Genomic DNA, 27,477 nt, shown 5'->3' with positions numbered 1-27,477 from the left:
TTGTATGTCTTGTCTGATACTCTGGCACAATTCTACATTGTGTAATCTGCCTCGAGCCACAGCAAGAAAGGAGGGATATAGAGAAAACGAAGAGAGACACCCAAAATTGCGGCACCTCCGAGGACACCCTGAATCATAGCTTTGCTTCCACAGCAGCTCTCCAAAGGCTCCAGATTTCCAGGTGGGGAGAGGAGCCCTGTCCCACTCCCCTGGGGCACCTGGCTGGGAGGCCGAGCCCCAGCCCCAGCAGCCTTTAGAGTGGGCACACGTGGCTAGGATCCGTACCTCGTGGACCACGGAGCCCAGCTGAAAGCGGAGGACCTGGCACAGCTCTCCTAGGTTGGACAGGCTGCTGGCTCGGAGGGCAGCGTCGGGATCTTTCGCTCCTTGCAGAAAAACGTGGATCAAACGGTCTCTATATGCGAAAACCAGATCTCCTGCAATAGAGGAGGGCCTAGATCAGGGATCCCCAGACTTTTGAGCCCACGGGAACCTTTGAAATGCTGTCACAGCTTGGTGGGCACAGCCACAAAACACCTGCCCAGCTTACCTTCAGTCACACAGTGAAGATCCTTGTGCCGTGTTGGCGGCTGCTGCCAAAGCAACATTTTTAAAAACCTGTACAGCCAATCAAAACTCCAGTGGCCAATCAGAAGCCTTGCTGGGCAAAAGCCCAAACTGACCCTTCCCAGGAAAGGCATAGATGGGTGCCACGGGGTCCACGAGTACCACGTCCGGGACCCCTGACCCACACAGTTTCAAGCCCTTTCCCAAGCAGAGCTTGGGCCAGACAGGAGAAGCTGGGGAAAGGCTTCAGAACGGGTCAGAATGTTTTTCTGGACAGGCTGACGGGCAAGATGGAACCTCCTAAGGGGGGGGGGAGCGTACTCCAGCCTGGGCAGGTGGGTGGTGGGTGGGAACCTCTCCCTTCCCAGCAGCAGGCCCTGCTGCCCTGCCTCTGGTGGCTCAGGCGAAGGAAATGGCAACTCCTTTGTAAAGAGACCGCAGTGGAGTCCAGCAGCTGCAACTAGAAGCCACCTTGGCGCACAGGGTCACATGCTGTAGCGAGAACACATTGCTGTGCACGAGGCCCTGCCAGTTACGCCCAGGGCTTCTGATGCCACCGCCAGCCTGTCACTTTCTCAGGTTCCAGCAAATTAAAACACAAGGCACGGTCACAATAACTGACTTCAAAATTTGACACCTATGTTCATGGGCAGGCCAGGCCCCTTTTGTTTAAAGTAATCGCCTGAGCAGCCAAATACTGATTTCAAAGGAAAATAAACCAGTGACTTTAAAAAATCCCTGCCAGGACAGGAATATTGCCTTGCCAGCACACCAGTCCCAAGACGTATCTGTTAATTGTGTAAAAGTTTTAAAACAAATTTCTTTGCAGATTTTGGGGAACGCAAACATTCCCATGAGGCAGCACAAAAAAGATGCATGCGCACATTAATCTCAGTCTGGAGACCTCAGCAGCCATTGCGGGAAACCATCATAAGGCGCAGAGTGAGACCAAAGGGTAAGTCTCAGCTAAAAACATCGAACTCCTTTTTCTTTTTGCAGCGTACCTCTAAGTGGGAGGCAGCAATGGCAGATGTGGTGGGTGGGCACTTGTGACAAATCATGCATGCAGCCACCTTTTTCTGCAGCCAAGGGGGATTCCTAGGCCTACCCTGGTTGCGGCAATCTCAGGAGAGAGACCATGTCTTCTAGCCAAATCTTCCTTTCACACAAGCCCAACTCAGGGATGTCTATGCAGAAAGATCCCCAGACAATCTGGCAAAGGAACTGATTTCTCCTGCCAGTCTAGCCGGGCTGCCTCTTCCCAAGAATGACAGAAGGCTGTAGGTTACCTCTCCCCACTCATTCTCCTTCTGGCTGTCCTGACTCCATGGGGAGGGGCCGTGGCTCAGTGGCAGAACATCTGCTTGGCAGGCAGAAGATACCTGGGTCAATCCCCAGCACCTCCAGTTAAAAAGCACCAGGTGGTAGAAGGTGATGTGAAAGGTCTGCGCAGGAGGCCCTGGAGAGCCGCTGCCAGTCTGAGTAGACAAGACTGACCTTGGTGGACCAAGGATCAGATTCAGTAGAAGGCAACTTCATGTGTTCATGCAAAGGCCTCTGTGGAGGATGCCCCCTTCCCTCACTTATTCCTTTTCCCTGTGGCTGCAGCCACCAATCAAACGCCTGTGCCCCCTTCTTGGTATGGGCAGCAAAGCTTATTTGGCTTGATCCCCCCATGGAGGCAAACGGTGAGGAGGGGAAGGGGTGCTGGCCCCTCCACAGCCTTCAGATAGCACCTGCTGGCCCTGAGTCAAGAGCAGCACCTCCTCCCTGATCTTCCCCCCGCCCGTAGAGAGGGGCAACTGCCTTGTTCAGGCAGAAGCATTATTTGAGGGGGTGCCGGAATGCCAACTGCTTCAACGGTCGAGCAAGGAGGATCAGGCCCTGGAGCGGATTCTCACCAACTCTGGAGCAGGTTTTCCTCCCACGCAGCGAGTTGCTACAGAGCACCCGGCAGTTTCCCTGGGGGAGGGGTCAGCGCTGCTCACCAGGTCCTGACAAGCAGCGGTGCTTGCAGGCGCCTGCCGAGTGGAAGCAAGACGGAGCCCCTCAGGGAACCTCCATGCTGCCGGCCCCCACTGCCCCACAATGGGCTCTTCCAAGGATGCTCCCCTTCGGGAGACCTTTGCTGCCCACCCAGGTCCACCATGCTGACATGTGAGCAGCCCAGCCCAGAGGGGGCTAACCACAAAAGCCCCAGGACAGGCCAAACCTGCCCAGTGGGGAAGGAGGAAAAGCGGGTTTGGGTCATACTCAACAGTGCCGTCAAGATGAGCCACGTGAAGAGTTACAAACAATTTACTTTCATTTATTCTATAAATAGACAGGCTAGCCGGTCCATGCATGCCAAATGGGGGTCTGTGTTGGTGGCAGCACAAGAACCCACAAGGAGCGGCACGTTGTGGGAGAGAAGCCCAAGAGCTCGGCAGCTCGAGAACGCCTGCAGCTTCAGCACCCCCCTCCCAAGGGGCTCTCCTGGAACGGCCGCAGTGTACACCCCCCTCTAAGCAGAATATAGAAGCGGTAGGGCTGCCCAGAGCATCTGGAAGCCAGGGGCAAGAAAGCCAGAACAAGCAATGGGAAGGAGGCAGAGAGTCTCCCCCCCCCCCAGCATTTCGAAAGGCTGGACAGCAGCCTCTCATTCCTGCTTTGGGGAGGGGGAGGAGAAGGTAACACACTTAGGGGGAGGGGGAGAGAGAGAGCCCCGACACACAGGGGAGCAATTATGCTATTATCTTTCAAGCAGGGGCTCTCAGCCAGCGCCAGCTCCCTCCTGAGAGCCAAGAGCTTTCCAGTGGATGGTGGTTTGGCAAGAGTCTACCTGCAAAGAAAGGTATGGTAGAGGGGGAAACTGAACATGGAGGGTTAAAGCTCCCCCACCCCCAGGGAAGGCAGGTGACCTGGATGGGCTGGGCAACCCTGAAGTGGCTCATGCCCATCAGTAGCTACTCCCATCCCCCCATCACTCCAGGCAGGGAGGCAAAGAACAAAAGGCAGATTTGTGCAGGAGCTGAACGGGGTTTTTTGGCTGTGCCTCCCAAGCTCAGGCCATGGCTGGAGCCATCGTTGCCTGCCTGCCTGCCTGCCTGCCTGTGGAAAAACCACCTCCGCTGGCTCGGATCCCCCAGGACAGCTGCAGAGCAGGATTGCTCAGGGATGCAGGATCCTGCTCCTGGCTGTTGCCAGAGATAAAATCAAAAACTTCAACATTTCGGGGGCTCCTTCCAACAGACATCATGTTGGCTGCCGAGTGTTGGGATCAGTCTGGGAGCCACAGGGGTCAAGTGCCCCGTCTCTCTGGTTGAAGACAAAGGCCACTTATGCATGGGAGATTTTTGCTTGGATTTGCTGCTCTCTAGATGCACATTTTCCCCATCTGAATTCTCAAAACTCTGCGTGGGTTTGAGTTCTGAGAGTTCGGTTGGGGAAAATGTGCATCTAGACAGTGGCAAATCCAAGGCCAAACCTCTCATGCATACAAGTAAGTGGCCACAGTGTCCTGCCAGAAGCTCCCCCTCCCCCCGCCGCTCTGGCTCCCCTGCTGAGAAGCACCCTGCCTCCACACTTTTGGTAGATGTTGATTAAAACGTGGTAGCCATTCCCTGACAGAAAGCGAGTGTGCACTCAGGCCATTCCCCCAAATCTTACCAAATGCCCAGCGAGGGCCGTTCCGAAAGGGGTGGCCCTAAAGTCCAGCAGCCTCCGCTCCACGGTGGACACAACAACTTGGCCATCAGCTGTGGGGCCAGCAGTTGTGAGAAGCATTTGCTGAACTGCCCCCCAAGCCCAAGACACCGGGGGGGGGGTCTGGTCAAGCCTGCCCTATTACCCCTTTACCCATCAAACAAGTTGGTGGGGTGCCCAGATGGAGGAAGAGCAGGACCAGATGGCCACGTCATACGGAGCGGAGCTCAACACCCAGGAAACACCCGAAGGCTAAATTGGCCCAGCAGGATGGCACAGGAAGGGTGGAGGGAAGGAGGGAGGGAGCCATTCTCTGGCTGGTGAGAGCAGAAGGGCCACGAGGGCACCCGCACCACAGGCAGCAGGCGGAGGGCAGCAGTTGCCTCTGTTGGCACTGAAGAGCAAACCCTCTGAGTGCACGGGCACCCTCGTGCCCAGACAAGCCACGAGAGTCCAGGAAGCACCGGGCCAAACAGCCAAGAGGCATGAAGGTGTCTTTCAACATGCCGGAAGCAAGCGGGCCATCCCCGAACTTCCCATCTTTGGGAAATGGAGAACAGGGAAAACCCACCTCTCTCCACCAGGCTCAGATGACTCATTCCCGAACACCCGCCCTCCTTCTCAAGGGAGGCTGCCTCACCTCTCACCTCAACGGCCGCTTTCTCATGCCCCAGATTTGGCCTGACAGTGTGGGAAGCAGAGAGGAGGCCACAGGAGAAGCGAGGAGAGGCCTTGGGGATGTGAACCCTGCCAAGCGGAGCATCCTGCCCCCCAGACAGCAGGCCAGAGAGATGCCAGTGGCGTGCCTTTTGGCCAGGGGAGGGCAGCAGCTCAAGCCTTCCTGGGCATGCCTGGCACAGGAGCCAGTTCAAGCCCCTGGTCTTTATTTTTATTTATTTTACTTCATGTATATCCTGCCTTCTTCCCTCCCACCACCATGGGGACCCAAAGCAGCTTACATCGTTCTCCTCTCCTCCATTTTTTCCTCACAACAACCCTGTGAGGTAGGTTAGACTGAGAGCACATGATCAGCCCAAGGTCACTCAGCAAGCTTCCACGGCATGAGTGGGGATTCGAACCTGGATCTCCCAGATCCTAGCCATCACTTTAGACACTACCCTTCACTGCCATAGGAAGCCTTCCGTCTTTTGCAACGTTCAGCACCCTAAGCGGTTAAAATGCAAATCAAGAGCTTCCAACGTTGGCAAAACATTCTCTCTGGAATGAAGACCTTCAACACGACACAACCCCACCCACAGGGCCCTGCCTGCCACTGGAAGGGCTGAGATGCCGGCCCACATACTTACCCAGAGCCCGTGTGGTGCGCGTGAGTGCCTCCCCCACTTTCATCCTGGCCTCCGCCGGTCGTGCTTCCTCTGCGCCAGGGGGGCCGCTCTGGTATTGGGCCAGCAGGGAGGGCAGAACCTCTTTGGGGAAAGCATCTGACAGCAGAGCAACACCTGGAGGCCGAGAGAAAGAGGAACCCCAGATATTACTTGCAAGACCAACTGCGAGGCGGGGCCAGTGGTGGGGCACGGAGCAGATGGGCCCTTGAACCCTTCCTGGTCTCTCCAGAGGGCGACAAGCAGAGGGGAATGAAGGGGAGTGAAGGTGACCTCTCAGGGCCCACCTGGCTTGACAAAGACTATTCTATTGGTCCTGATCCTGACCAGGAGAGAAAAAAGACAGCGCAGTGGGGAGCTCTGGGGAAGCCAAATGGAAGGCGGCTGCCGCACCATTACATTAACCTCAGCTCAAGAGCGTTTTCCAAACTCCAGGCCCTTCCTTGTCATGGAATTCCCCTTTCGAGGCTGACACACAGATAAAAGTGCCCAAGGCCACCCAGCCCTGGATGCCGGCCGCCAAAGAGCCACGCTGGCATTAGAAAGTGGTGTGGAAAAGCCTGCTCAGTATGCACCAGGCAGAACTGGCAAAGAGGAGCAGCCCTGGCAGAGAGAACACATGAACACATGAAGCTGCCTTAATCAGACCCCTCGGTCCATCAAAGCCAGTATTGTCTACTCAGACTGGCAACGGCTCTCCAGGGTCTCAGGCAGAGGTCTTTCATATCACCTACTTGCCTGGTCCCTTTAACTGGAGATGCCAGGGATTGAACCTGAGACCTTCTGCATGCATTAAAAGAGGCACCAGGGCACCAAACATCAGACTGGCCAAAATCTGTCAGCTGAGAGCAAACTGACATGCTACTCATTTCTGGCTTGCAGAGTGAGGACATTAAAAAAAACACACGTCGAGGGAGTGAGACTTTTGTGGGGATGGGAGGGGGGCATTATGATCAACTTGTAACTCTGACAGCATCCCTGCCTGCACTGAGCAGTGAGTCAGTCGCAGGGGCTGCACGGGCAAGACTGGCTCTCTGCTGTAAACAAAAGATGCTTTACACTGGAGAAGGGAGAGCGCCTTCTCAAGGGACAGGCAGGAGCAGAAAGAGAAGCTTGACGAATTCCCTCCCCCTCTGCCCCGTATGCCTCTGGGGCATGGGGCACAGCGTGAGCAAGCTTAGTGGCTGCTCTTTGCTTCTGACTCAGGCTTGCCACCTCCCCCCACCAAAAGAATAATTTGCCCGGTTAATAGGAGCTGCAAAGGAGGCTGGTAAACGTGTCAGCTGCTGCTCTGCATGTGCTGCTGGCGGAAGACGAGCAGGGAGGTGTGTTTCTTGGGGAGGGGGGCTTCCTTCGCATACTCCAGCCAAGGCAAACTTGGGAAGCAAAAGGAGCGCCCCTCCTGTTAGCTGCCAGGGCTTTTTGCTGGTGCAGCTCACCAAGGTGCCATTTACAGAGCTAAGCAGCAAGGTGAGGCCACACTTCTGCAAGGGAATGTGTCGGGGCGCAACACTTCCCCGTTCCTAGGAAACGTGTTGATTTCCCCCACTGAGCATCCTGCTCGTGGCACGTTCACACCCTCCCTGGGAGCACCCTCCTCAGCCACCCCTGAGCCTGCAGATCAAGATAAAAATAAGGACATCAGAAGAGCCCTGTGATCTGCCCCGTGAGGGTCCATCTAATGCAGCCTCCTGTGGCTCAGTGGTGGAGCCTCTGCTTGGCATGCAGAAGGTCCTGTGTTCAATCCCCGGCATCTCCAGTTAAAGGGACCAGGCAAGTAGGTGAAGTGAAAGACTCTTGCCTGAGACCCTGGAGAGCTGCTGCCGGTCTGAGCAGACAGGACTGACTTTGATGGACCAAGGGTCTGGTTCAGTATAAGGCAGCTTCATGTGTTCATGTCTCACACAGTGGCCAACCAGTTCCTCTGGAGAGCCAACAACAGGACACGGAGGCTGAGGCCTTCCCGATGCTGCCTCCTGGCACTGGGATTCAGAGGTGGACTGCCTCTGAATGTGGAGGTTCCCTTTATTCACCAGGGCTAGTAGCCACTGATAGACCTCTCCTCCGTGAATCCGTCTAATTCCCTTTTAAAACCACCTCTGCCTGTGACCATTCACTACATCCTCTGGCAGCAAATCCCACAATTTAATCACTTGCTGTGTAAAGAAGTATTTCCTTTTGTCTATCCTGAATCTACTGCCCACCAGTTTTATTGGATGCCCTCAAGTGCCAGTACTATGGAAGAGGGAGAAAACACTCTCTTTGTCAACTCTCTCCACCCCGTGTGCAATTTTATAAACCTCTGTCATGCCCCCCTTAATTGACTCTTTTCTAAAATGAAAAGGGGCTGTGGCTCAGTAGCAGAGCATCTGCTTGGCATGCAGACGGAGGCTCCAGGTTCAACCCCTGGCACCTGCAGTAAGGAGCAGGTGATCTGAAAGACATCAGCCTGAGACCCTGGAGAGCTGCTGCCAGTCTGAGTAGACAAGACTGCCTGCGACAGACCAAGAGGGGTCTGGTTCAGTAGAAGGCAGCTCCATGTGTTCATGTGAAAAGCCCCTGCCTCTTCAGCCGTTCCTCATAGGCAAGGGTCTCCAACCCCCTAATCACCCTGGTTGCTCTCTCTGTGTACTTCTTCCAGCTCTATAACGATCAGAATTCTTATTCAGGCCATCGCATTCAGGCCCAGTTCTTCCCCACGAGGGCCCATCAGAGGTGCCCCCCAGGGACCAGGGTGGTTGCCGGTGTCTGGTGGCCATTCCCAGCCCTCTCCCCCACCTCCCCCGCTCTGCTTCAAGGGGTTTGGGGGCTACTCTGCAGCCTCTTTCTCATTAGAAGCCTGGGGGCAGAGAAGGACGGCCCAAACGGCACCCCTCTTGCTCCAAGGAGATGCACGGCTTCCAGCCTCCCTAGGCTGCCGCCTCTTGCTTATTCAGTCCTGGCGAGGGCCCAGGAAAACCACTGACGCCTGTTTCAGCGCCCTTCCTGCTTCACCCACACACCTCTGTGGCAACAGTCTTGATGCTCGAGGGCTGTGCAAAGGGAAGCGGTGCCGTTATCCAGACAAGAAACGCACACCCATGAACTTTCTCCACTGGAGTGGCACCGGTGCCAACGGGATGTTTGCACAGCAGATCTGCCTGGCTTATGATGGATCAGCTTGCAGTTCCTCCATGGAAGCCCAAGAAAGACTCCTTTGTTTCAGGACTTAGCCACGGTTTCTCCAGAAGACCGGCTGCCAGCAGGCTGGGAAGCAGGCAAGGCTTCTGGAGTCCCCGCAGGGCCGCTTGGAAGGCGCTCCTTGGGGCCGGAGGCAGAGGCCTGCCCAGCTGCAGCCTCCGGGTGGCCAACGAACGCATCACGAACCCATCCTCTGCTGAGGCCCCCCTGCCCGAGAACTTCAGCAAGCTCTCCCCCAGGCCAGCTTTAACTCTGCCCAGCCAGGGCTGGGGAACAAGCGTCGCCCTTGTCTAGAAATGGGGTAAACCAGCAGAGAGCCGCTGGGCTGCAAGCAGCTCTGTGCCTTGATGCGCCAGGGTGCCTGTTCCTGACCCAAAGTAGGTGGACTTTTGGACTGATCCACATTTTTTTATGTTCGACCCCAGGGGTTCTCTACGGGGTGCCCACGGCCACCATGGCACCTGCCAAATGCTAGGAGGCGCCAGGTAGGGCTTTTGCCCAGCAAGGCTTCTCATTGTCCACTGGAGGTTTGACTGGCTGTGCAAATATTTTAAAATGTTGCTTTGGCAGCAGCTGCCACCACAGCACAAGGATCTTCACCGGGTGACTGACGGTCAGCTGCTGCAGTCACTGGCTCTGCCTCCTGTGGCAGCCATTTTTTGTCTGTGCCCATCGCATCATGTCAGAATTCCAAAGTTGCACACAGGCTCAAAAAGGCTGGGAGGACCCCCCTGTTCTAGCCAAACAACTGTCCCAGGAGGCGTTTAGTGCTGGCTGCCACATAAGTGGGCTGGCTGGGCAGCAAAGAGCTCCTTGTTTTAATTCACAGGAAGCCTCAAGACAAAGACCCAGATTTCACTTGCTTACCTTGGATAGCAGAAAGATAGACAAAGGAGTCTTCATGGTCCAAGCCTTCCACAAAAACCTGCCAGAACAAAGACCAAGAATCACCTCGTACTGAGGATGCGAGTCGAGAAATCTGCATGTTGAGGCCATGTCCCGCCAGGCCAGCATCTTCCTGACTTCTTTGAGAGTCCTCTGCGGCCTCCCAGGAAGCACCCCTGGCCGCAATCACCCTTTTTGCTAATGGCCCTGGGCACCAGGGATCTTGCCGGCAGAAAAAGGTGTTGTGGGGGGTTTGGCGAAAACCATTCCCCACCTGGGGGCTTGGAGAGAATGAAAGGGATCCACCAGAGGTTTTTCAAGAGTTTCTCATTCATGACGAGAAGCCGCTCCCTGCTCCAAGAGGCAGTGGATGGCGCAAGAGACCTGGAAATGGTGCCCTGGCATACCTGCCCATGCAGGGTTCATGGTCTCCAAGGGTGAAAGAAAAAGGAAAACAGAGAGAGAAGAAGAAGAAAAAAGTTGGTTTTTATATGCCAGCTTTCTCTACCACTTAAGGAAGAATCAAACCGGCTTACAATCACCTTCCCAAAACAGACACCCTGTGAGGTAGGTGGTGCTGAGAGAGCTGTGACTAGCCCAAGGTCACCCAGCTGGCTTCTTGTGTAGGAGTGGGGAAACAAATCCAGTTCAACAGATTAGCCTCCGCCGCTCATGTGGAGGAGAGGGGAATCAAACCTGGTTCTCCAGATCAGACTCCGCCACTCATGTGGAGGAGTGGGGAATCAAACCCGGTTCTCCAGATCAGAGTCCGCTGCTCCAAACCATCGCTCTTAACCACTACACCATGCTGGGTCTCACTACACCAAAGGCCATAACATGTCCCCTTTCTGCAGGCATGTTGGGGAGCAAGAAGATGGAGGACTCCAGGGGTTCCCTCGACCGGCAAACACTACCTTGCCAGTCTCACCTGCCCCAACCAATCCTGCACTGAGTCGCAGGAGCTCCTACAGATGAGGCACAGCGCAGAAGAGGAAGACCAAGGCCGCCCCCTCACCCATTTGCCCAGCAGAGAGCTGGGACTTTCTACCTGGAGCAGTTTCTCCCGGATCTTCAGAGCCTCAGGGTCCCTCTGCTCTATCAAGCGGGAAAGGCTGCGCAAGGCAGCGGCTCGCGACGGGATGTCAGGGTCATAAGCTGACAAGAGGAGCTCCTGCAGGGCCTGGGAGCCTGGGAGACAGTCTGCAACCAGCGGCCCAGCCGGGAGCCTTCCAGGTGTCGCGGGAGCTGGACCAACAGCAGCTCTGCTCTCTGCGTGCCTCTGGGGCAGAGTTGCGTTGGGCTCTGGCGCCTTTCCCTCTGGTCTCTCTGGGGGGTCTTGGCCTACGCCAGCTTCCGCCTTCCCCGCATCTCTCCTGCCCAGAGTGCTCCGAGCCGCCAAGCAGACGCTCTCAGGAGAAAAGGCTCCGTGGGTGCAGATGGTCATGCGCAGGTCAGCAGCAAGTTCCTGGATGACGGGCTCGGGGTGCCCCCGACAGACCTCCTCCAGCAGGGGCACCAGCCGCTTCAAGGCTGCAAAGTCGGCCGACTTCAGCTAGAGGAGGGGAGAGAGAAAGAGAGAGGGAGGGAGCACCAAAAACACCTCGCTACTGCCCCAAAGGCCGAGGGAGCCGGAGCTCCTCCTGAGAACCTCCCCTGGGCAGCGGGGAGGAAGGGCCAGGGGGAGGAAGAGCCTTTGCTGTGGTTACCGTTAAGGGCGGATGTCGATCTGACAGCAGCGATAACATCACGCCCCAAGCTGGCAGGTGCAAACGGCAGGTGGGGCAGCCCAGCACGTGTTTGCACCTCACCAACGGCCTGGAGAAGGGAGGCTAGTTCCCGGGGCTCGAGGCCTCGGCCTGCACTGCAGGTGGTGGGTTATGAAGCAATGCAGCCACTCTAGGGATTCCAGGGTCCTGGATGCTCACCCTGGCGGCTGCCAAGCAGTTCCCTGGATCTACTCCCCAACTCTTACCGGAGTGTCACCTTCCTCGCCCCCCTTCTGCTTCACTTTTACAAGTGCCCGAAGACACCTGTGAGGCCCTCCAGCAGTGCTGCTGCCCCAGGGAGGGAAAACAGCCCAGCCCCAAGCCTTTCACTTGGCTTCCTTAGAGTATGTTTCTTTCGATCACACACTTTGGGTGACAGCTGGAGGGGGGAAACTCTAAGGCACGAAGCACTCTGGAGCTCCCACAGAATTTTTCTTGTAACCACATCAAACATCCGCAGAAGATGGTGCGGGTTTTGCCAGCAGCAATCTCAGGACAGGAAGGAAGAAGGGATTTGAGGCTAGGACTGGGGCCTGCAAGCCAGGACTTGACACATGGCAACGATGCCTGCGAGGCCTGGGAGCTACTTTGCTCTTGCTGTTTGACTGTGGTCAGAACCCAAAGTAACCTCAAAATAACCCTCTGCGTGCACAAACACACACACACCCTGCATGGGGAGCTCTCTATGTAGTTGTCTGGGCAGCTGCTGTGCCCTTAGAAAGCTGCCATCTGCCTTCAAGGAGGGGCACACAACGGAGCCACTTCTTGGCTGGACTTGTGGCCAGCAAAGAAAAGCAGTGAGTCATGAGGGCCCTCCGAAGTGCCACGAGCCCCACCAGAGCACGTCCCACCGTATCCCTCTTGCTGTCCCCCAGCTCACCTGCACGGCCCCTCCCAGGAGGGCAGCCACTAACCCCATGGCCATGCTCAACGTCTGGGCCTCCACCACGCCTCCGCTCACACAGGCCCGCTGCAAGGTTACTGCGACAAACTCTACAACCTGCACAGAGCGAAAAAGAAAGATAATCCAGCCAGTCCATGGACAGCCCCTGGCATGGCTCCCTTGAACTTGAGCGCAACCTCCAGGGCGCAACTCTGCCAAAAGTCACTAGGCCCTTGTCTCTGCCTCCTGGCGGCTAAAGCATGGGTTGGCTGGGGCAGGGGGAAGAGAGAAAACTCATGTCCAAGTGATGCCTTGCTCCAGATCTGTCCGGTACCCCCATGTCTCAGGACGACAGAAGAGGCGGAGGCATCAGGGAGAGCTCAGTAACTAAATACACAACTAACCACCTGCTGGAAAACAAACTCTGACAGGTACCCAACCCCAATGACAATTCCTTTCCTCGACTTGCTTCATCTTTTCAAAAACTCCTTAATTATCCAAGGGAAAGAAAAGCCGGGAGGGATTAGAGTTTTGTGCACTCAAGGTGCCTGCTCTTTGGAGACCCCAGAAGGAAGCTCTGCACCCAAAACAACTTGTCTGGCTTGCTGGGTTTGGGGCCCCTCCGTTGGGCGGCAAGACCTCCCCTCCCCCAGCCTCCGAGTTTCAAAGGAAGAGCTGGAGATCCACACAGCCCCCAGCATCCTCCTCTGCTGCAGGGCCCTGCAGGTCTGTTTCCACCCAGGGTGCTCCTTCGCTGGGGCTTCCCAGTAGAGCAACTGTGTTGCCAGCCACTGAGTTGCTGCAGCCCTGTTGCAGTTCTGCAGGCCAAGAGCCAAGGCCTCCACGAACCTGTGAAACGTCTGTGAACAGCGCATCAGAGACGCTCTCACACAGCATGGCCACCAGCTGCAGCACGTGCAGCTGCCTCTCCTGGGGTTCGAGGGACCGGTTGCAGCCCGGCTCCAGGTTCACAGACCTCTCACAAGAGAGCGAGACAGACTCCATCTGGGAAGCCCCTCGCCCTGCCACGTGCGTCAGTGCCTGTGAAGGGAAGAGAAACAGAGGCAGTAGAATGAGCAGGGGATCTCCTGTGGTTGCGCCCTTTCCCCATGGAGAAGACGCCACATCAGGGGATAAACAGGCTCGTCCAGGTTGGAGGTGCTTAACTAGATTTCAGTGGCTTCTGATTAAATGTTTTATATTTTCAACCTTCAGAATGTGATCTATTTTTTTTATTTAATTCATTTGTGCCCCGCCTTTCTCCCCAATGGGATACCAAAGAGGCTTACATCATTCTCCTCTCCTCCATTTTATCCTCAGAACAACCCTGTGAGGTAGGTTAGGCTGAGAGAAAGTAACTGGCCCTAGGTCACCCAGTGACCTTCCATGGCACAAATGGGGATTTGAACCGGGGTCTCCCAGGTACTGGCCCGATATTCTTAACCACTATACCATAGCGGCTCAGTCTGGAATATCTGGAAATATTAAGTAAATGTTTTCTTTATTTAACAATCTGATGATCCAACCGTCTTGGACAATTAATTATTAATTAAATATTAATATATCATAAGGTAGTTGTAAGCAGCATGTACACTGATGTTCTTTATCAGGCTTGCTTTGCTCCTATACAGAGATTATACAAATAACCAGCACACACATGCACTCACACACACTCACGAGGATCAACACATTCTGCAAAGTATTGTCTTATGTGAAAAGTACATTTTTCAAAAAAGGACTTTTTACTACATAATAAACCCAGTTAATCTGCTGCTAGGAGAAAAAACTGTAGGAAATGAGGAAAGGAGAACCAGAAGCCTGCCTTCCAGGATGAAGGTGATTAACAGCTACTACCCCCCTCTGCCATTACATATCAAAGGCAGGACAGGTGTCAAAACAGCCCCAAGGAGAAACCAAGGTTAACCCTTTGCTGCTTTTCTGGAGCCCTTGAGCCCATGACGGGTGAAGGAAGCAGAGGCACCAGCCGTCCCCAAAACAATGCCACTATTCACATGCTGGGGAAATGCAGCATCCTGCTGTACACCAAGAGCCAGAATAATTCTTAGTATCTGTGCAAGGCTTTCAAACAATCAAAATCTTTACAAACAGCCCCCCAGATTACCCCTGTATTCCACAGTGGGCTGTGTATGGGGGGGGGGGGGCTGAGGCCTGGTGCCTTGCCTCGGGACACCAAACTGAGTTCAGGGTGATCGGGAGAGCTCTGTATCTGTGCCCAGAAAACTTCAGAGCCCAAGAATGCCTTTATGTTAAGAGACTGGGGCTACCTCTGTCAGAGAGCCCGTGTTGCCCCTGCCAAAGGGCCAGGACCCTCCCGCCTTTGCACTGTAAGATTTCTTCACCTCAAAGGCGCTGCATGAAAGAGGAATCCTCACACCTTGGAAACAAGGTTCCCAAATGGAAATGAATGTTTTCACGTTTCTTCTCTACTGATTCATCCATCACCAAAGGCTGCCTCTCTCAGAGCCCAAGCCCCATTCTTGCATGGCATGGTTCCACCTCTTTGAATCTCGGAAGGACACTTTGCAATGCGAGGAAATGAGATCCCTGCTGTGAATGACACATCTGTCCGCCTACTGAAGCAGACACTTTTGGAGAAGCTAAAAACCACTACCCTAGTTGCCAAGGGGACTTTCAGGCTCGGGCATCATGTGCCTCAGGGGTCCCCTTAAAACAAGCAGGTGGGTAGGATGCTTTGCACATCACAGTTACAGGCTCCACCCTGGGAGAAGGCCGTGTGGAGACTCAGTGGCTTCTTGCACTTGCATTCAGCCAGCCAGAATCACCCTTGACCTGTGTCTGTGGGACAGCAGCTCTTTTCCTGGGTCAGAGCACCCATCTGGGGCACCCTTCACTTCTACAGAAATTCTTCTGGATCTTTTGGAAGGGGAGCAGAGGAAGACCCTCTCCTGCTGACTTCCTGCACAGCCACCTTACCTTTAAGCAATGGAGGAAGAAGTCTCCGGCCAGGCCTTGGCTGCGAGACAGCAAGTCCACCAACTGCTCCAGCTGCCACTGCTCGGAGGTAACCTTCTGATAGAGCGCCTCTTCTTCATCCCTGGGAAGACAAGAGGAAAAAGCCTTCCTCAGAGGGAGGCTGGGGCGCTCCTGGCACAGCCCTGCCCCTCAACAAGGCAAGGCCCAACCACAATCCGGAATGGCCCTTTCCTCTCCTTCCCTGCTGCTGCCTGACCAAAGAGGGGACCCTTTTCATCCACTGAGACCCAGGTGCTGTGCTGCTACACAATGATCAAGCCTAGCGGTCCTCAGCCCTCCACTTGAACAGGGACCACAGAGCAAGCAGCCTTCCAAGGAGACGGAAGCTTGGAGACGGAAGCCAGCCGCAAGGAGGCCGGGCAGCAGCAAGAGAAGTTGCTGTGCTTTAAGGAGCCCACCCGCAACAAGCTCATGTGCGGGGAGGGGCTGTGGCTCATTGGTAGAGCATCGGCTCGGCATACAGGTCTCAGGTTCAATTGCCAGCCCCTCAAGCTAAAACCATCAGGCGTTAGGTGATGTGAAAGACCCTTTTCTGTTTGAGACCCTGGAGGAGCCACTGCCAATCTGAGTGTGGGGGACGGTGTCTCTGGGCTGTTCACTGGATGCTCATCAGAGCCAGAAAGCTCTCCTCTCTCTCCACCCCCCATTGTGGTTTTGAGTAACTTGAGCCACTAGCAAGGAATTGCAATGAAAGTTAAAGCGGCGCACAAACTATGCAAAACTGAATTATTCAAGAGACATTTTCTATGTAGACCACTGGTTCCCAACCAGGGGTCCGTGGACCCCCAGGGGTCCGCAAGAACTAAATTAAGGCCCGCGAAACAAAGTTATAAACCCATAATAAATTAATATTTTCAATTAAAAGTTCTCTATTATAAAATATATATATTCAAATATTATTCTAAGTTTAACTAACAGTTATGATTAAAGTTTATTTTCAAATTCTCTGAATTTTTATTTTGAACCTTGGGGTCCCTGAAACGAACAAAATAGTCCTAGTGGTCCCTGGTCAAAAAAAGGTTGGGAACCACTGATGTAGACAATAGGGCCGCACTGCACAAACCGTTTCTCAAAGTTACGTGGACAAATTATTAGGGACCGTTGCCTATAACTACCCTGCATAGTTTGCTGTAAGTTGGATCCAGTTATGTAGTTTGCATCATTTAATGTACCATTTCTGTTTTTTAGACCCACATCTTATTTCATTGTTTATTGCATCTCCCCTTGTTTTATTGCATTGACTCCCTCTGTGTAATCCGCCTTGAGCCCCAGTGAGAAAGGCGGACTATAAATAACTTCAATAGAATAAATAAATGACAGGGGTGCACCGCACCCAGACCTCCTCAGGCAAGGGAAGTTGGAACTCCTGTCTCCACCCTGGGCTGGACCCACACAATGATGCATTTGACAGAGCATTTACTTATTTATATTCAGCTTTTCTTCCCAACTGGGACTCCAAGTGGCTTTTAGAACACTGTTCTCCCACCCACCCCTCCATTTTCTCACAAAAACCCTGTGAGGTAGGCCAGGCTGAGAATCTGTGACAGGCCCAAGATCACCCAGCAAGCTTCTGTGGCAGTAGAGGGGATTCGAACCTGGGTCATCCAGAATACCAAGTCCACCCCTCTCTTCACTGTACGCACAAAAGGGGCTTTGGAATGGCCAGAGCATTCGCAGGCTCTGCCTGCAGCTATGCCCGGTCGCTCGGCTCCTCACCTGACAGCCTCTTTGATGGCGATCACAGCACCCCCTTCACTGGCAACCCGAAACTGGCAAAACGGGTGGAGAATGCGGATGCCCCCTCCCAGCCTCGCCAGTCCTTCCAGATCAGACAGTGCCGCCTCTCTCCCAGACTTCTCCAAGAACCACAACAAGATCTCCTGGCACGGGGCGCTGCAGAAGAGAAGAGCCGCAGGGAAGGACCAGCTCAGCATCAGAGGACTAGCCACACCAGCTGGCAGAGAAAGACAGACTCATCCAAGCAGGACACTGTCGCAGAGAAAAGCAGGCGTGTCTGGAAATACCTCATCGGAGAGCTGAAATGTCAATTTTCAGAATGGGGGCAGAATTCTGGGAGCTTTCCTCCCCTGCCCCAAATTGCTGCATATACTCAGAAACAGACAGTCCCAGGGTAGGAAGGAATCGAGGTATAATCTGGTCTCTACCTCAAGCCAGAATCCCTCAGCCACCTGAAGGCCAGGTCAGAAGCATTAGGCCAGGGGTCCCTGCCGTGCTGCTCGCTGACCCTTTTCCTGGTGCCTGCCCAGTGTCTGTAGAAAGGGAACCGGGTCAGGTGAGCCATTTTTTAAAAAAATATTGCTTTGGTAGCAGCTGCCCCCACAGCACAAGGGTCTTTGCCGTGTGACTGAAGCTCAGCTGTGTCAGCCACTGCAGGGGGGTCTGCACCTCCTGTGGTAGCCAGTTTTGGGGAGCCATTCTGTGGCTGTGTCCACCATGCTGTGTTAGAATCTTAAAAGGTTGGGGACCCTTCCTGCAGCATTAGGCCTTGCCAGCTTATGTAAGGCCACTACCCAGCAAGCACACACACACAGAGACACACACACAGGCTTCAGTCCTGCTTCTTAAGCAAAGCTTGGCGATTTCCTCTCCCAGGAGCAAGCAAGTCCATTTCCCCCAAACATGGCCTGGCTGTGATGAATGCGCTGCCAACAGGCAACTTGGGGTAGGAAGCCCAGCTTCCGGGCTGAGCCAAGAGCTGGCCTGCTTCTCACCAAGCAGAAAGCACATTCCAAACAAGTTACTCTCAGCAGCAAAGGCCACACGCCGTGCGCCTCCTGGCAGGAAGGTTTCTTCCAGGACACAGAAAGAAGTTTTGATCAGAAAAACTCATCCGCAGAGGCCCCCTCCCCTTCCGGTCAGAATCCTTACCGTAAGAAAGACACGTTTTGCTTGGTGAAACAGAAGAGGGAGAAGATGGCTCCCAGCGCCGGCCGCAAGGAGCCCAGCAACATGACCGAAGGCTCATGGTCAGCCACACACACCTGTAAAGAGCAGAGCGATTGCGCAGGTATGAAGCAAGGGAGAGAGCAGGAAGCCAGGGCAGGTGCTCTTGATCACATGAAACTGCCTCATACTGGATCAGACCTCTAGTCCATCAAGGTCAGTATTGTCTACCCTGGCAGCTACTTTCCAGGGTCTCAGGCAAGAGGTCTTTCACATCCCCTATTGCATGGTCTTTAACTGGAAGTGCCGGGGACTGAACCTGGGACCTACTGCATGCCACGCAAAGGCTTTATTGTTGAGCCACGGCCCCCCTCCTTCCTTTCAGCCCCTCCAGGCAGGCACTTTTCATCACCCCTGTGCTGCTGCTGACCTACACAGTGATGGCAGCTTCAGAAAGCAAGCTTACAAATTAGCCTGCTTGAAAGATTTCCACCCTGCCCCCGCCGAGATTAAGACCCCAGAGTGCTGGGTAAGCAGCGCTATGCAAGGCAGGGCATTACTTCCAGCGGAGCAAACCATGAAGGGCAGCATCCGCCCATGAAGACAAAGCTGGACACACACAGCGGTGGCGATGATCCTCAGCACTCCGCTCCTGCACAGAAGCATCGCTGAGAGGAGAGACCTTGACTCCCAGGCAAGCAAGAGAAGCTCTGAATGGGCCAGGCAAGAAGTCTGCATGAGGCAAGGCACGAGGCAGAGGCGCTGGCGGCAGGGCACCCTCACAGCGTTTGGCCTGAAGGCTCCCCACGGACAGAACGCCAGTGCAAGCAGCCAAGGAAGGGCCTCTAGCACTTCAAGGCCTCCCGAGTCAGCCGAGTCTGCCACATCAGGCTGATGCTGCTCAAGAGCTTGGCGCACCTAATGGCTCACAGTGGGATGCAGAGTAGCCAGCCCCTGTGGAACATGCCCCGTCACAGGCAAAGCTGTGCTCAGCGGTAGAGCATCTGCTTTGCTTGAAGGATGTCCCAGGCTCAATCCACAACATCTCCATGCAGAAGGTGATGTGAAAGGCCTCCTCTGCCGGAGACCCCGGAGTGGTGCTGTCAAAGCAGACCAAACTGACCTGAAGAGACTGAGGGTCTGACTCAAAATAAGGCATGTGCTTGCATGCTTCTGAAGAGCAGTTCTCCCTGTCGACAGTTAGATGCTGTACCTTAAAGATGGCTTCCACACAGCCGGTGAGCTCCTCCTCCTTCACCACCACTGTCCCTGCTGGCAGGTCTTCCAGAGGCAGAGCTGAGAAGAACAGAGAAGGGGACCATCAGAACTTCTTGGCTACAACCAGCCAGCTCCTCATGATGGAACTCCCCACCCCCACCCCGGAGCAGTTATCTAATGGGCCATTCCATTTTCAATCACCCTGACCTGGATGGCCCAGGCTAGCCTGCTCAGGGCAGATCTTGGAAGCTGGCTTTAGTTAGTATGTGGATGGGAGACCACCAAGGAAGACCAGGGACACTACGCAGAAGAAACCTCTGTAAGTCTCTTGCCTGGAAAACCCTACTGGGTTGCCATAAGTCGACTTGGCGACTTATCCACACAAAAATGAGCAGAACAGTCCATTACAAAAACTAGTCCCTGAGAAACCTGCCCATAAGCTGCTAAAAAAGTCTCAGCCAGGGGAAACACCAATGTGGTCCCTTTCCTAGCCTGACAGAAGGGGATGAGCAGCCATTACCTGCCCCTTCCAGGCAGCGCAGGAGCGGCTCCAGCATGGGGCCCAGCAGGTACTTCTCTGCCTGCCGAGGGTGTTCTCTAGCTATGGTGAGCACCGTTGTGACAGCAACTCTCTGGAACTGCTGTGCGACGAGTTGATCCTGAATGAGCAGCAGCTGCAGAATCTGCAAGAGGGTTTGTGCACCAGTGGCAAGCGGGAAGCAGGTCTCCTTGCCCCTGACGGCCTCTTGTCCCTCTGCCCGTGGCCCTGGAAGCGGCCTAAGGCCTCCAAGGGGTGAGAGGGGTGCTTGTTGCTAGTAAGCGATTATCATAAGGCAAGGCAAGGCACTCAGGAAACACCTATAATGCACAGCTAATGCTCAGCCTTTCTCGCCCCCCTGGAATCACTGAGAAGTTGGGATCAGGCATTAATGACCACCCCAGGCCACCTCCTGCAAAAGAGGGGGGAAATAGGAGGCAGTGGGAAGAAATGGAACTGGAACTGAGCGGGCAGGGATGGGGTGACATGCAAGGAGACTCTTGAGAGGGTTGAGGGCACAAACTGAGCACCGTCTTTTTCGTGTTTAGGAGGAGAGCAGAGTTTCTGCATCCATCGTTTACATGTCTAGAAGAACCAAATCTTTGCAAAGGATGATCTCAGCAATGCAAATAAGAATACGCACATTTTTTTACTAGCCCCTCATCTCCTCCATCCAATGGGTTGGATCCTGACAATCTGTTCTGCTAGCAGAGGCACTTTCCTCTGTGAGAAAGAACTCCCCCTTAATGCAAAAAGCCCCTCGTGTCAGGGAAATGCTCTTTTGGCCAGTGAAAAACACCTTCACTAGTGGCACAAATCGGCAGGATCCCACCCGTTTGTGACACCCGTGCAACACAGAACCAACTCCCTGCTAAGTTAAAGAACCTTCTTCTCTGGTCACCAAGAAGCAATTCTTGCTCAGCCCAAGCGAGTAGGCAAAGGGGTGGGCCTGTGTACAGTGGGATGGGATCAGCTGCAGGCAGACCAAGCGCCCAACTCCTCTCACAGTGAACTCGCACAGGGACTCTGTGGTGTCCAGGTCAGCCTGTCAGACCAGGGTTCAAGTCCCGATTTGGTCGCAAAGCCCACTGGGTGAGCTTGGGCAGCCACCCTTTCTCAGCCTAGCCCACCTCACAGGGTTATTGTGTGGAAAACATGGAGGAAGGGGAAACCACGTACAGCGTCCTGCACAACTATGAGGAATAAAAAGGAAAGGGCACTCCTCCAAGCTGGAATTACGCCCAGCTGCTACACAAGCCCCCAGCCACCCGCTGGACGGAAGCAGCCCTGCCAGCCACCACAAATCGCTACCTGTTGGGGAGAAGTGATGGGCATACCTGGGGGCACACATGCTGGTAGTAATCTTCCAAAGACAGGGACTGCTGAGGGCAAGAAGACAGGATCCTGGCGACCGAGTCACACTTCCGCCAGTCAGCCACTGCTGCTTCGGCACCGCTGCCCCCCGCTGCCCCAGCTTGAAAGCAGGAGAGACAGCACATTAGAGACAGCACCTTATAATGTCAAGGCCCCAGAGGCAGGGCCCTCCGCTTCCTCCGCACTTCAAGGCACGCTGGCAGCCTACTCTCGCCTTGAGACCACTCCCACGCTGGTAAATTCTGGGCAAGGGGAAAGCAAGACTAACAGAAAGTGGGTGACCTTAAATGTCCCTCAGCAAGCCAGAGGGCATTTTCCAGTGGACCAGCGCTGGCAGGAGTACCCATGCTGTCAAGCTCCACAGCCCACTTAATCAGGCAGAAAGGCTTATGCAGAACTCTGCAGTTCCTCAGGTTATTCCCACAGCCACAGAGGCAAAGGCGTCATCCATCGCTTCTGCCATTCGGAGCCAACACCAGCAACGCCATCAGGTGACCTCTGAGAGGTCACTCAAAACAGCCCAAATGAAGCCTTGAGGGGAAAAGGCTGCAGAATTTCAAAGACCTCTGACGCCCACCTTCCTCCAGCTGCAGAGAGAAGCAAACACATGCCCTCCTACCAGCGGGTGAGGAGGGGCAGCTGGGTGGGCAGGCATACACTCAGGCTTACTCACCTCCTGCTCCCTCCAGGATGCCACGGACCACAGCCTGAACACCCCCAGGTCGCATCAGCCTCTTGGAGAGTAGCTGCCCACAGAGGCGACGGAGCCAGGATGGAGCTGGAGCGAGATGATGCTCGCCCTCACGCCCGTTGGAATAAGAGCCCTGAAAAAGATACACAGGGTGCATTTAGTAGCTTTCAGGACAATGTTGGCAGGTGGGAGAGAGCCACAGAGGGGACAAGCGGCTGGGGTGCCAGATCAGGACCTGAGACACCCTGGGCAATAGCGCCTCCTTCCCATCTCAGGAGGCTCCCAAACAGGAAGGCAAAGTCACACAACCTGTCTTGCGCCCAATGCTCTGCCAGGGATGTTAATCTCTTCTGCCTGGGGTCCTCATACAGCACAGCTTTCTCGAGGTGCTTTAAGAACGCAGAATGGAGCAGGTCCCCAAGAATGCAGAAAAGGCAAGGATAGGGGTCGGGTGCTGTGTGGTCCCCAAGAATGCACAAAAGGCAAGGATAGGGGAAATGCACTGCAGTAGCTTGGTACCTGTTTGGGTCCTCCTTGAAGAATCAGCAACTCTCGAACCACCAGCGGCTGGTAAACTCGGTCCAAAAGGCCTTGCAAGGCGTCTCTGCAGCGGGCGCGCTCCTCTTCTGTCAGGCCCTGAAAGATCCCACAAGGTCTCTGCCAGGGGAAAGTTTGCACAAGAGGAGAGCAAAGAAGCAGAGCCCATCGTGGGGCTCTGGCTCCCTCTAGCGGCCTCGTGGCCGTTAGCCACAATCCACAGCAGGGCTGCCGGGAAGTTTTGTGTTCAGGTCTTTGGCACCAAACATGTTTTCTTTAAGGGCAAAAGAGCTGCTGCTTGGAGCAGCGAGACGACCAACACTTTCCCCTCCCTGCCATTTTTCCACCTTCCCCAAACTGCTTTGGAGAAAAGATACGGACCCTCCTTATTTCTCCCCTGCAGGTGTGGAAGGAGGATTTTCAATAAAGGAATGGCAGGAACAGAACGGGTAACGCTGCCGCTTCCTCTCTGACCCCTGCACTGCTCCCCACGGCAGCCTCCCAAAGGGATGGCAGTTTTTAAACAAGTACAGCCGGAACCTAATTAAATAGACGACTATGATTAAATTGGCATATAAAAACAACCGCTTTTCAGGAAAGGCTTGTTGAGTTTTTCAATACAACACACAAATGCATCACAACAAGCATCATACAGGAAGCAGCACCCCCCCCTTTTTTTGTTCCCAAAGGGAATGCCTCTTCCTGGGCACCGCCGGCCACCTGGAGATTTTTAAAAAATATGAACCAATATAAAGAATAACTGAACAATCTTTAAAAGTCTGCTGCTCGTTTAATCAGCGGGACCTTTTTAGTCAGTGAAAATATTGTTAATTGATTCACTTAATGAATCAAACTGGGCAAATGTTGCAGCCCTGGTTATTTTCTCTCATCTCTTAAAGGGTGCTTTTACACATGCTGAGTTCTCCAATGCACTTTGCAACTGGGTTTTACTGCGTGAAACAACAAAATCCATTTGCAAACAATCACTGAAGTGCATTGAAAAGGGACTGGAAGAGCATTGTTTAGCGTGTTAGACCACACAGGCGCAAACTAGTCAACAGTTCGCCTCCACAATCAAGGAGCTCTCCTGAAGACAGTTGAGGAAGGTAGTCGTCTCCCTGTTCAGTCATAAATACAGATTATAATTTATATCGTGCCATTAATGGGTGCAGTACTTTACAGAAAAACAACAGAAAAATGAGCCTGTGGTGTGGGAAGTGATGTGCATCCCCTCTGGTTGGAAAACGCCCCTATGTGAACAGCCCTGCAACCATAACAAAGACCTCTTTCTGGTTCAGCCACTCCAGAGAAGCCACGGGTGCCAAAGGATGCAGCCCCATGAGGTGCGTCCCGGCAGGGAACTCACCATCAGTTCCCCCTGTGGCTTTGCTTGGTCACCCTTCCTCCTCATGGGACCAAAGGCCAGCTGGCACAGCCCCGCCAGGAGATCGCCAAGATGGCGCGTGAGAACAAGGCTGCCCAGAGATGGGTGCTGTGTGATCTCCAGCAAGATGGTGCAGGAGGCATAAAGCCTGCGCATGGCACTGGAAATGCTGCCAGGTGAGACCACGTGTTGAACCAGTGTGCTGAACTCTGTCCTGTGTCCCAGGGGAAGGCCGACACCCGGCCAAAGATACGGGCAAAGACCCAGGGTGGCCACCAGCTGCAGCGCTGCCTGCACGGTTCTCTCCTGAGAGACGCTGAGGGTGTCCGGGCTGAGAGGGAGGGCTGCTTCAGCCACCGTGGGGTCTGGCGGAGGTGGGCAGTAGCCAGCAGCTAAGAGAACCATGCACCGCTTCACACACAGCAGTAGGAGCAAGACTTGGGCAGTAAACGTCCAGGACGTGTCTTGGCAAGGGGCAGCCCACCACGCCTCCTCGCGGATCTCCGCTTTCAGCCTCCGCAGCTCATCCCATTGAGGGTCTTGACTGAACTTCTCCTCCAAAGCGGCCACACGGGAGGTCAAGGATTCCAGCAGAGCAGCACTCTGGGTGGCCTGGAGGGGGCCTGAAGCTGTCCCTAGAAAGAAAGCCAGGGTGTGAGAGACAGATCCGGATCAGGGAGCCCCAGGATCAAGTCCCCACTCTGCCATGGGAGACCCTGGCCAAGAGATCTCTCAGCCTCGCCTAACAGGTAAGGGACGTTGACGGGCTTATTAATTCAGGACGGATAAAAGGAAGTACTTCTTGAATCAACAGGTAATTAAATTGTGGGATTTGCAGCCAGGGACTGCAGTGATGGCCAGAAACACAGACAGCACATCCATGGAGGTCCATCGACGGCTACTAGCCTGGGTGTCTAAAGGGAACCTCCCCCTCCAGAGGCCGTCAACCGTGGAATAACCAGTGCTAGGAGGCAGCGTCAAGGGAAGGCCTCGGCCCCTGTGCCCGGCTTGTTGGCCCTCTGGGGCAGCCAGCTGGCCGCTGTTTGCATTTTACCCATGTTGTGCCTGAGTAATCATACCTGCATCACTCTTCAGACATACACGCAAGCTACACGCATCAACTGCTTACAAGGAAAACCACAGAAGCCGCTTCCCAGTGGCCCTCCCTTTCCTTTAGCACCAAGCACGTGGGCACACACACACACACACACACGCATCCCAAAGGCGGGAATCTTCCCTCTCGCATAAGGAAAGGCTCCAACAGCCTCCCTGCCGCCTAGTCCTCCTTTTTGGTACTTTCGCTTCACCCTGCAAGGGAACACTCTGAACCGCTCAATGAGATAGACTCCATTCATTAATGTAGCGAGGTGCGTGGGCATGCGCTGCAGGAGCTAATGACAAGCTACCATCGGATGTTAAGAAAATGTATTGTCGTTTTATTGGAATGTCAAATGTCTATAAAACCTCTTGCATTTGCCCTGCTTCGGTGTGACAGGATCGCGGAGCTGTTTGTCTGGATCCTGGCCCACCCAGTTATGACTTCTTGGCCAACAAAGCAAGCCGTAAGCTCAAACCAGCCTCCTCGCCCTCATCGGTCTCTACGAGAATGGGGGGAGCGCGTCACCCTCGAGTGGACCGAGAGGGCAGCCTGCCAGCCCCTGGCACAGGGAAACAGGCTTGGGAAGACCCCCCCCCCGCCCCCTGCTGCGGCAGGCCAAGGCTCCCCCCGGCCCCTGCCCCGAATTCCCACTTCTGGAAAGCGACACACCCTGGACGGCGACCCCATCTTTCTTGCTCTGCCTGTCGCTGCAACCCCCCTGTGAGCCCATTCCGCAGAGGAAGGTGGGGCTGAAAGTGCCCCGAGCAAGCGAAGAGGGGCCAAGGTAGACTGCCCCTGGACGTGGAAGCCTCACGCAGCCCTCCTGGCTAACGACAGCCCACGAGCCCCCCTCTTAAAGCGACCCAAACAGGTGGCAGGCGTCGTGGCCCCTGGTGGCCGCGAGTTCCGTGGGGCGACCAAGAAGCGCGCCCTTCCCCGCCCCTGACGAAGGAGGGCGCCCCAAACCCGGCCCCCGACCCCCCCCCGAAGGCAGAGGAGGGCGGGGCCCGGCGGGGCGCAGGAGGGAGCCGCGAGCGAGCGGGAAGGGGGGCCCTTTTCCTCCCGGTGGGGCTGGAGCGGCCTGGAAGGGGCAAAGGGCGCCAGTGACCCCCGGCTGAAGGCCCCAGGCCCCCCTCCCCCCCTCTCTCACCCGCGGCCCCGGCGCTCCCCAGCCGCAGCAGCAGCTCCAGCGCCTCCGTCGCCCGCCTCAGCGTCGAGGCCTGGGCCATGGCCGCTTCTCTTCTCTCCCCGCCGTCAGGCCGCGCTCGCAGGAGGGCCGGGCAGCCGAGCCCGCGACGCCATCTTGGGAGCGGCGCCGCGGCCGGTCGCCATCTTGGAAAGGTCAGAGGACCCCCGATCGGCCGCCATCTTGGAAAGGTCAGCCCCCCCCGATCGGCCGCCATCTTGGAAAGGTCAGGCCCCCCGATCGGCCGCCATCTTGGAAAGGTCAGTCCCCCCGATCGGCCGCCATCTTGGAAAGGTCAGTCCCCCGATCGGCCGCCATCTTGGAAAGGTCGGGGGGCGATCGTCCGCCATTTTGGAAAGGTCTTTCTCCAAGGGGCGGGAGGCCGGCGCCGCCATGTTGAGAAGGTCGGTGGGGAGCGCGCGCTGCCTTCAGCCCCGGGTTGGGGGCGGGTCCTGCCGCCCCCCCCCCCAAGTCCAGCAAGGAGGGCTGGAAAGCAAAGCGCGGAGACCCCCGCCCCCGTCGGGGGCAGAGCACAGCGGAAGGGGCTGGGCGAGCCGGGGGGGGGGAGATAGAGAAGCGCGCCACAGTCCAGCAAGAGTTCCCGGGTGCCAACCTCCCGGTGGAGGCTGGCAATCCCCCGGAATGGCAGCTGATCTCCAGAAAACAGAGATCAGTTGCCGTGGAGAAAACGGCTGCCTTGGAGGGTGTGCTCCATGGCACGATACCCTGCCCCTCCAATAGAATCACACAGTCGGAAGGGACCACCAGAGTCATCTAGTCCAGCCCCCTGCACGATGCAGGAAATTCACAACTACCTTCCCCCCCCCAGTGACCCCGCCTCCATGCCGGCCATCTAGCCTCTGCTTGAAAACCTCTAGGGAAGGAGAGCTCCGAGGAAGCCTGCTCCACATGGGGAGGGGCCGTGGCTCAGTTTGTAGAGCATCTGCTTGGCCTGCAGAAGGTCCCAGGTTCAATCCCCCGCAGCATCTCCAGTTAAAGGGACTAGGCGAGTAGGGGATGTGGAAGACCTCCGCCTGAGACCCTGGAGAGCTGCTGCCGGTCTGAGTGGACAATGCTGACTTCCATGGACCCAGGGTCTGGTCCAGAAGAAGGCAGCTTCATGTGTTCAGCCACTCCCAGGAATTTCACAACCCAGAATTGGCCACCCGAGCTGGCCATGTGTGCCCCAAGCAGGAGAAGCCCAGGGAAGGGGCCCTGCCAGA

The 27,477-nt window shown here is 55.3% G+C and overlaps 1 protein-coding gene across 1 annotated transcript in view; it reads right to left on the bottom strand.

Moving 5' to 3' along the window:
• TANGO6 (transport and golgi organization 6 homolog) overlaps positions 1-26,297 on the bottom strand; it is a 30,910-nt gene extending 4,613 nt beyond the window's left edge. The window contains exons 1-16 of the mRNA XM_056862483.1: positions 26,219-26,297; positions 23,952-24,604; positions 22,568-22,684; positions 22,031-22,181; positions 21,321-21,457; positions 19,966-20,128; positions 19,441-19,523; positions 18,213-18,325; positions 17,040-17,216; positions 15,264-15,384; positions 13,158-13,349; positions 12,306-12,425; positions 10,708-11,211; positions 9,642-9,699; positions 5,559-5,711; positions 286-437 (exon numbers count right to left, since the gene is read on the bottom strand). Of these exons, the coding sequence (XP_056718461.1) occupies positions 286-437; positions 5,559-5,711; positions 9,642-9,699; positions 10,708-11,211; positions 12,306-12,425; positions 13,158-13,349; positions 15,264-15,384; positions 17,040-17,216; positions 18,213-18,325; positions 19,441-19,523; positions 19,966-20,128; positions 21,321-21,457; positions 22,031-22,181; positions 22,568-22,684; positions 23,952-24,604; positions 26,219-26,297 (2,973 nt within the window). The remainder of the gene's footprint in view (positions 1-285; positions 438-5,558; positions 5,712-9,641; positions 9,700-10,707; positions 11,212-12,305; positions 12,426-13,157; positions 13,350-15,263; positions 15,385-17,039; positions 17,217-18,212; positions 18,326-19,440; positions 19,524-19,965; positions 20,129-21,320; positions 21,458-22,030; positions 22,182-22,567; positions 22,685-23,951; positions 24,605-26,218) is intronic.
• Positions 26,298-27,477: the final 1,180 nt, after the last annotated feature.

The sequence above is a fragment of the Euleptes europaea genome, chromosome 17 (assembly GCF_029931775.1).
Source record: "Euleptes europaea isolate rEulEur1 chromosome 17, rEulEur1.hap1, whole genome shotgun sequence".
Lineage (NCBI taxonomy): Eukaryota > Metazoa > Chordata > Lepidosauria > Squamata > Sphaerodactylidae > Euleptes > Euleptes europaea.
The sequence above is the reverse complement of the archived record's forward strand: the minus strand, read 5'-3'. Positions and strand labels throughout refer to the sequence as shown.